The 9,216-nt window shown below is 45.2% G+C and overlaps 1 protein-coding gene across 1 annotated transcript; it reads left to right on the top strand.

Moving 5' to 3' along the window:
- Positions 1 to 4,480: 4,480 nt before the first annotated feature.
- On the top strand, positions 4,481 to 7,049 carry LOC127263940 (uncharacterized). Its single transcript, XM_051293262.1, has 7 exons — positions 4,481 to 5,027; positions 5,118 to 5,353; positions 5,474 to 5,613; positions 5,677 to 5,962; positions 6,067 to 6,142; positions 6,261 to 6,459; positions 6,551 to 7,049. The coding sequence occupies exons 1-7, from the start codon at positions 4,481 to 4,483 to the stop codon at positions 7,047 to 7,049; spliced, it is 1,983 nt and encodes a 660-aa protein (XP_051149219.1).
- Positions 7,050 to 9,216: the final 2,167 nt, after the last annotated feature.

Here is a 9,216-nt window from a genome sequence, read left to right as displayed (position 1 = left end):
GTGTAATAAAGTCGGGCACTGAGGTCGGGCGTGATCAGGTCGGGCACGGAGGTCGGACGTGATTAGGTCGGGTGTTGAGATCGGACGCGGTAAGGTCGGGCACAGAGGTCGGACGTGATAAGGTCGGGCACTAAGGTCGGGCGTGATCAGGTCGGGCAGGGAGGTCGGACGTGATCAGGTCAGGTGTTAAGATCGGACACGGTAAGGTCAGGCACAAAGGTCGGATGTGATAAGGTCGGGCGCTGAGGTCGGACGTGAGTAGGTCAGGCTCGGAGGTTGGGCGTGATAAGGTCGGGCAGTGAGGTCGAACGTGATCAGGTTGGGCTCAGAGGTCGGGCGTGGTAAGGTCGGACAAGGAGATAGGGCATGATAAGGTCGGGAACTGAGGTTAGATGTGATCAGGTCAGGTACGGAGGTCGGATGTGATAAGGTTGGGTGAAGCGAAGTCAGGCAAGTCGGGCGGTTAAACAAGTCAGTTAAGCGCTGTAACTGGTGAGAGCGGTTGGTGAGTCGGTTAACACACGTGTCAACAGAGGAGAACCTGGTGGGCGGTTGACAGCGGTTGCTGTAACCGACCAGTCTTTAGTTTTGTTTTTTTTTTCTATTTAAATTATGTATCCTACAGTGTTTAGAGATTCATAATCTCAGGCACTAATTATATCAAATTCGAAGATAATTTCCTATTTTCTGATTTTACTTTTTATTGTTGAAAAATCGCATCAACAATTTGGCGACCACAGTGGGAGAAATGCAAGATTGCTTACCCTACATCAACAGAGAATTTCATACGACTGAGGTCCGGGCAAATCATCGGAAGGATCCATATGGCAGGCTCACAGCCTCAAGCATCTTCAGCACCGGTGGGAGAAACTGTTTCACCACCTGTCATGCCAAATGCAAGGGAAACACTTCAAGCACCTGCTGACTAGGTGTCCTATGTTCAACAATTGAACAATTAGCATAATCTGGCTATGCAAAACATGTTGCGTGAGCAACAGATGTTGTGGGAGCAACAAAACCTTATGCAAAATATGCTAAATCAGGCGTTATCAAGGGTTACTCTGCAACCCACCCAGACACCGCCAGAGTTATCACCATCCAGATTACAGGCAAATTTTGCGGGGCCCTCTTACGTGGATAGCACTTTTCCAAGTGCTACCGCCACTAGGGTTGACAGGGGAAAGACTCCTCTCACATACCCAAACAATGTTCCACTGGGTGTTAGAGCCGAACCAACCGATCCCAAAGAAGAAAGATTGGGAGGACAGACTCACAATCCCATTCCTGTATTTGATCCTGTTCCGCCCAGGGTAGATCCGGAAGACATTGCTCAAGTCTTGAGAGTGAATTTTGGAATGAATCCTCAGACGGTCAATAGACCGGCATATCAGAGGCCATTCCCAGAAAGAATCATCAATGAGCACCCCCTTCCGAGAATTACAGACCACCCGACTTTCATTCGTTTTCAGGAAAGGACGGAGCATCAACCATTGAGCATGTGGGACGCTTCATGGTTCAATTGGGGGAAGTGGGCAATAATTCGTTTTACAAATTATAGTTGTTTGGAATATCGCTCACAAGAACCGCGTTTTCATGGTTCGCTAATCTGCCGCCAGGACAGTTGCAAACTTGGGAAGGTCTGGAGGCTGCATTTCATGCAAGATTCTTTAATCCGCTCCCAACGGTCTCACTCACAGACCTCTTAGAGATCCGGAAGATTCTAGAAGAGACTGCTTACAAATTTATAGAGCGGATACGTCTAATGAAGGGAAGGTGCCCGACAATCATTGAGGAAAACGAGATGACCAATTTAAGGGTCAGGAATATGCATACCAGACTACGGGAGGCATTGACAGCCCACGATGTTCAGGACTTGGCCAGTTTGGCTTCCAAAGCAGGAAAGTTAGAATCTCTTTTTAGAGAAAAAGATCATAATTTCCGACGGAACAGGGTCCAACAGATGGCCAGTGTTGATACATAAATGTATGCACCAGACGATGAGCACGGAAACATCATTGAAGAAATGGCGGCTGAAATTGTAAGCGGCAAGCCTTATGTGTGTTCCAAACTAAAGCCCCTTCCGGGGACAGAAGAGAAGGAACAACCGACCTTCGATGCGTCTAAAGCAGACGAAATTTTTGATATTCTGCTAGCAGACGGGCAAATTCGCATTCCAAAGGGCAGCTGCCGTTTAGCAACGAACAAAGAGATAAAAGGAAGGCCATACTGTAAGTGGCATAATTCTTTACACATTACACTAATCAATGTACGCATTTTCGAAATGAAATATAGAAGGCTATTAAAGCAGAGAGATTCAAGTATGTAACAATGGGAGTGGAGCACCAGCCATTTCCAAAGGTAACTACTGTTGTGATCTCCCTGCGCTCTTCACAAGATACGCCAAGTGAAGATGAAGAAAATACCAAGCGAAAAGAGCGTAAGCCCAAAGAGCGGGAACACGATCAGGAAGACAAGTTCAAAGTTTGCGAAACCAGAGTGGCAGAGAAATGGGATAAAAAAGATGGATCCTTCGAAGTGGAATTGAAGGACAAAGTTGTAGTACGAGATCGACCAACGCGCAAACTACAGCCACTCCAAGACAAATGGAGCCGGAACAGAAATCCTCTGCCAGTAGATATAGATCCCCGATTTCCATGTATGAATCGTACACAAATCCGTAATGCTAAGCGCAGGTATGCGGCTCGGCATGGAAAGCAAGCATATAAAAGGAAGGAGAATAAGGAGTCGTCACCCAAAAGGAAAAGCTCGAGCGACCGACTACAGGAGCACTGGCAGACCGAAAAACCTATCAAGAAGTCCAAGTATTTTCGGTGTCAATTCTGCAGACGGATCAACATTGATCCTGAAATAGAAGATGCTGAGGAAGAGACTCCTGAGATAGTCTTTGGGTCCTTTGCTCCAAAAGAAACGAAAGTGTTGCGCAGCAAGATAGTGAAGATTGATAAAGCCGGGTTCAAAGTCAGGATGACAGATATGCGATGGTTCGACGACGAAGAAGAAGAGCCCATCTGGGCAAAGTTCGAGGAAGAAGAAGAACCAGAGTGGGCGACGATGACTGGCAGACCCCCACCTATGGTTTTTTCGCCTATTCCAGAAGGAGCAATCCAGCACTTAAAACCACTGTATGTTAACGCTCACATATGTGGTAAGCCGATTAACAAGGTTTTCATTGATAATGGGGCCGTTTTCAACGTCATGTCTCTTAAAATTCTGAGAAAATTGGGCAAAGAGATTGGCGACCTGTCTCCAGTAGATATTGAGATGACAAGCTTCACAGGACAACCAACCAAACCAGAAGGGATGATGGTCGGACCCATTGAGGTCGGACCAAAGGTGATTTCAACAGTATTCTTCGTGGTAGATGCCAATACTACTTATTCGGTCTTGTTGGGGCGAGACTGGATTCACGCTTCCAAATGCGTGCCTTCTTCTCTCCATCAACATATCATGTTTTGGGAAGGAGACCAGGTATTCACCATGGAAGCCAGTACCAATCCGTTCGGTTCTACAAAAGGTGTGGAAGAGTCGGTGCTTTATTCAGAGTATGTACCGCCGATTTCACGGAGAACTGTGGTAGACGAGTATCCCTGGAAGGGCTGTAGGCTCACTGCGTAGGGTTATGTGTTTCATTAGAAACAATCTTCTGTATTATGGCTCTGTTGTTAGCCAAAAAACTTTTTATTTATTTAAGTTTAATTATGGAAGAAATAAATAAATGTGATAAGCTGATTAGGCAGTTTTATTTAAACCAATTAATGGTTAGGTTACATAATAGTGAAGGTTTCAACAATAATGTTGGCGAGGGAAAAGGTATTTGCTGGCCTGATCGCTTGGAAAAGACAGAAACTTCTTTGTCGAGTCAGGATCCTCTCATTGAGTATAATGTAGGAACCGAACAGATACCCAAGATGGTCAGGATAAGTGGTTTATTGTCAAAAAACCAACAGGAGCAAATGGTAGCGTTAATTCGGGATCATAAGGAGTGTCTGGCATGGGATTACTCCGAAATGCCCGGATTGGCGCGCAATTTGATATAACATAGGTTGCCTATTAAGAAAGGGTTTAAACCGTATAAGCAACCACCAAGGAAAGTGAGTCCAGAATTAATGCCCCAGATCAAAGAAGAAATCGAGAAGCTGTTGAAGGTTGGATTCATTCGACCATGTCGATATGCAGAATGGTTAGCCAATATTGTTCCGGTAACCAAGAAAAATGGAAAGATTCGAATCTGCATTGATTTCAGAGATCTCAATCTCGCCACTTCAAAAGATGAATATGTCATGCCCATAGCAAACATGTTGATCAATTCGGCAGCAGGGCATCGAATTTTAAGTTTGATGGATGGACAGAAGAAGAAATACCCAAAACCGCGTTCAGATGCCCAGGAGCTATAAGAATCTACGAGTGGACGGTTATGCCATTCGGTTTAAAGAATGCTGGAGCAACCTACCAACGGGCAATGAATACCATCTTTCATGATCTGATCGGCCAGTCAATTGAGGTATACATTGATGATGTGATCATTAAGTCTACAGACTTTGACACACATCTGGTTGATTTAAAAAATGCTTTTATACGGTTGAAGCAGTACAACCTGAAAATGAACCCAACAAAATGTGCCTTTGGAGTTTCGGCAAGGAATTTCCCGGGGTTTTTAGTACATGAAAAAGGGATAGAAATTGATGGAAACAAAGCCAAGGCTGTTCTGACAATGCGGTCACCTCGGTCGGTCAAAGAAGTGCAAAGTTTTTTGGAAAAGGTAAATTACCTAAGGCATTTTATATCAAATGCTGCAGGGAAGTTAAAACCTATCACAAAGTTGCTACGGAATAAGGCGGCCAATTTCTCTTGGGGTCAGGAGCAGTATAAGGCATTAGAAGAAATCAAGCAGACGTTAATTAAACCGCCTGTCTTGGTTCCCCCAAGAGGAGACCGACCTCTTCGGCTGTACGTTGCGAACAGCTTAGATGTTGTTAGTAGTCTGTTGGTGCAAGAATGGGAGGATGGTAAGGAAAGGGCTATTTATTATTTAAGCAAAACTTTGGCAGGACCAGAGTTGAATTATAGTATGCCCGAAAAAATGTGCTATTCTTTAGTTTTTGCGTGTACTCGGCTGGAGCATTATATTTTGCCAAGAGAAACCGAGGTGGTTTCTAAAATAGATTTGATCAGATTAATTCTGCACAGACCAACCATGCAGGGAAGATTAATGAAATGGGCCATCAAGTTGGCTCCTTTCGCGTTGCGACATCGACCTATCAAAGCGGTGAAAGGGCAGGTTGTAGCCGACTTGTTGGCTGAATTTGCAGGCAATGAATCATTGGAAAACAAAGTAGTGCCATATATAGGCACCAGTCCTTGGAAAATATTTTTTGATGGTTCTCGTTCAAAAGGAAAGTCAGGAGCAGGAGTGATACTAGAAGGACCATGAGCCAGTAAAATTAGTTTGCAGCTTCAAATGGAAGAGATGACTCATAATTCTGCGGAATACGAAGCATTGATTTTGGGTTTGGAAGCACTTATCGCTAAAGGAGTACAATCGGTCCTAATTTGTGGAGATTCTCAACTGGTCATCAACCAGGTGTTAAAAAGGTACGCTTGTAATTACCCTCATCTGCGTCGGTACCGAGATTTGGTATTCCATCTATTATATAGAATTGCGGAGGTAGTTTTCGAGCATGTACCAAGAACAAAGAACCGGTTGGCAGATAATTTGGCTCAGAGTGCCTGCCAGCAAATGATCCGTAGCATTGATTCCGGGACTGATTGGAGAACAGAAATTATGGTGTATTTGCAATCACCAAGTTTTGTAACTCATGTGGGCGTTCGATTGAAAGCTTTACGTCTCCAGCTTATTGAAGGGATTTTGTATAAAAGAACCTTTGAAGGAGTTTCATTGAGGTGTCTGGGGCCTGAGGAATCCATTAAAGTAATGGGAGAGGTCCATGGTGGAATTTGTGGGGCGCACCGAGCGGGATTGAATATGCGATGGGCAATTCATCGTATGGGATTTTATTGGCTAAAGATTTTTTATGATTGTATCAGATTTGCTATGGGGTGCCAAGAATGCCAGAGACATGGTCCGTTAAATCATCTGTCAATAGTAGAATTACAGACGATGGTTAAGTCGTGGCCATTCAAAGTCTGGGCATTGGATGTAATTGGGAAAATTCATCCGACCTCAATGAAGCAACATTCATTCATTCTGGTAGCGACTGACTACTTCACCAAATGGGTAGAGTCAGTTCTTTTGAAGAATGCGACGCAGAAAGAGGTGATCGAGTTCGTGCTTAATTACATCGTGTATCGGTTTGGAATTCCGCACACGCTTACAACCGATCAAGGGTTGATGTTTACTGGGGAAAAATTTGTTGAGTTTTTGGCCGAATTTAACATCAAATGGCATCATTCTTCACCGTATTACCCACAGGCGAATGGGTTGGCCGAAACGGCAAATAAAATCGTTATTGGCATCATCCGAAAAATGGTAGAAGAAAATCCAAGGAAATGGCATACATTGTTGTCTCAGGCATTGTGGGCCCACCGAAATAGTAGAAATACTTCTACTGAATTTTCCCCCATACCAATTAACGTTCGGGCAAGATGCTGTTTTACCTGCAGAATTTGTTGTGCCTTCACCCAGAGTGACTAACACAACAACGTGTATTGACGAGGCGTATGCACAAAGGATGTTGCAACAATTGGAAGAAGTGGATACAGATCAATTAAATGCTTTGGATCAAGTGATTAGACAAAGTGAGATTAGGGCGAAATACTATGGAGAAAGAGTATTCCTTAAGGCTTCTGCAGAAGGAGATTTGGTCTGGAAGACAATTCTGCCTATCTATAAGAAGGTGGATCAACTAGGGAAGTGGTCTCCCAATTGGGAATGTCCTTTCGTCATTCATAAAGTAATTGGGAATGGAGCTTTTATTGTCATAAATCAAGAAGGAAAGTTGGTACATGAGAATATTAATGCTCAGTATCTGAAAATGTATTACCCTGCCTTTTCAGGTCATTGTCATTAATTCTTATTATAAAATTTAGGAACCCTTTAAAGGTTTCGAACCTATTAGAAAAGGGTTCTTTAATCATCAGAAGGGTAGAGGTCTTCTGGGTCGGAGGTTTCATCCCAACTCGCAGAAATCATTTCAGGTTCTTCATCCAAGAGGTCGTCCAAGTCCAGGCGGTAGCGATCCCACTGATCTTGCATATCTTGAAGATCTTGTTCAATCCGGGCCTTCATATTTTGCAGAGACTGATTCTCTCGTTCAACAAGGACGCGCAGTTTGGAGAGTGTTGATCTTTGCAGTTGGAAAATGTTGTTCCAGCTGAGGTCTGGGAGAATTGCAGATACATGATGGTCTATCATGTCCAGATGATGATCAAGATCAGATATACGAGTGAGTATGTTGGTGAAGGGTTCATATCCGGTGGATATACGCTCCATCAGTCGGATCGTATGATGTATGGTTCTCCTGCCTCTGCCGGAGAACCTAAATTTAAAGTCTAGTTGTTTTAGTACCTGTATCAGGTCTTCAGCATGATGACATATAGGGTGTTTTCCTACTATGAATGGTTGCAGAGAACCTTGCCAGTTGGACGAAGGGACGCGAATGCAAGGAGAAACCATTTTGAGTGATGACGTGGGGGATGATGATGATGTTGCATTGAGAGCTGTTTAGAGTTGCTCGCAGAGACTCGTTTGAGTATGGCAATGTGCCTCCACCAGGCGACTCCCTTCCTGAATGCTGTCATCCAGGGACTTCAGTTGTTTTTGGAGGCGTCTAAGTTATTCCGTTTTTTGGGAGATCTAAGTCGCTAACATGTGCCGCGCTTGTCGGAGTTCATCCAGCTTGGCCTTGGCAAGACTAAGGTCCCGATCGACCTTCTTCAAGTTTACCTTAAGACTGGCTAGGTCAGCAGTCGGATGGGATGAAGTGGCCTCGGATGATGAGGAGTGGATCAGGGGCAGTTCGGCCTGAAGTTCGGTGATCCTGGCCATCATCCGATCAAGGACGGGGGAAGCTCATGATTCCAAGGTGGGCTGAACCAACAAGGTTATTGCGACCTGACTAGAGCCGAGAGGTCGGCTAAACTCAATTCGACAAAAGCCAAGTCGGCGCAGCATTCCACGATAGACCTGACGAAAGTCGGAAGCTCCACTCGGGCCAAAATATTCATTTCTTGGGCAGCCTAAGGGAAAAAAAAGATATTAAGTTAGAGAGACATGGTGAACTCATTATGAGGTAAGGTTAAAGTTTACCTGATTTAGGGCGGACGTGGCTTCAGAAGGGGCCATGAGTTGAAACGTTGTGGAGGCACCATGGTGAGTTGTCGGGCCAGCAACCGACTCATCCCCTGGTTGAAGACGGTGGGCGACGGCCAGTTCCATTCCCTAAACGAAGAGAGTTAAACAAGGAATAAGGGGAGAAATTTAGAAAATGGATAAGAGGGCCACTAACTGAACCCCTTGGGGCAAAATTGACCGAAACCTCGCCCGACTTCGAGGAGAAAATCTCTTCTATGTCGTGCGGCGGTGGGATCGGTTGGACTGGCTGAGGAGCAATAAGAGGAACCTCATCGACTGGTTGAGCGGTTGGTTGTAAGGGGAGCGCGGCAACAAGTTGGTCGGGGGGTGCCACGACTGGGTCGGGTAATTCTGCGACCTTGTCAGGTTCGGGCACCACCGCAATCGCAACAGGTTCCTAGTTTGGAATAATATACAAGTGTCAGAGTTGTTGTAAAAGAATAATATGGAAAGATTCTGGAAGTTACCTGTGATAGCTCCACAACCTAGTCGGGGAAAGCGACGAGTTGGTCGGGCGTCGCCGCGACCACGTCGGACGCTGGTAGTGGTGGAAGAATAATTTGCCTTCCCACCGGTTCCTCCGGTCGGTGTACCTACAGAAAGAAGAATTGAAGTTAATGGTTGAAGTAACTGTTCTCTTTTCTTAAGAATGTTGGGAAATGCTTACCTCGACTTGCTGGGGAGTTGGTTGTGTGATGGTCGGTTGACCAGCGATCGGGAGGTTTTCTGGAAGATCTACCGATTGAGCAGGTCGTTGGTCGGTTGGAGTCGGTTGGTTTACGATCGGAACCATGGTCGTTTGGTTTACAATCGGGACCACGGTCGGTTGGTTTATGGTCGGGACCGTGGTCGGTTGGTTTGTGGTCAGGACCGCGGTCGGTTGA

The sequence above is a fragment of the Andrographis paniculata genome, unplaced genomic scaffold (genome assembly GCF_009805555.1).
Source record: "Andrographis paniculata isolate CXL003 unplaced genomic scaffold, ASM980555v1 Contig69END, whole genome shotgun sequence".
Taxonomy (NCBI): domain Eukaryota; kingdom Viridiplantae; phylum Streptophyta; class Magnoliopsida; order Lamiales; family Acanthaceae; genus Andrographis; species Andrographis paniculata.
This window is presented reverse-complemented; position numbering and strand designations above follow the sequence as displayed.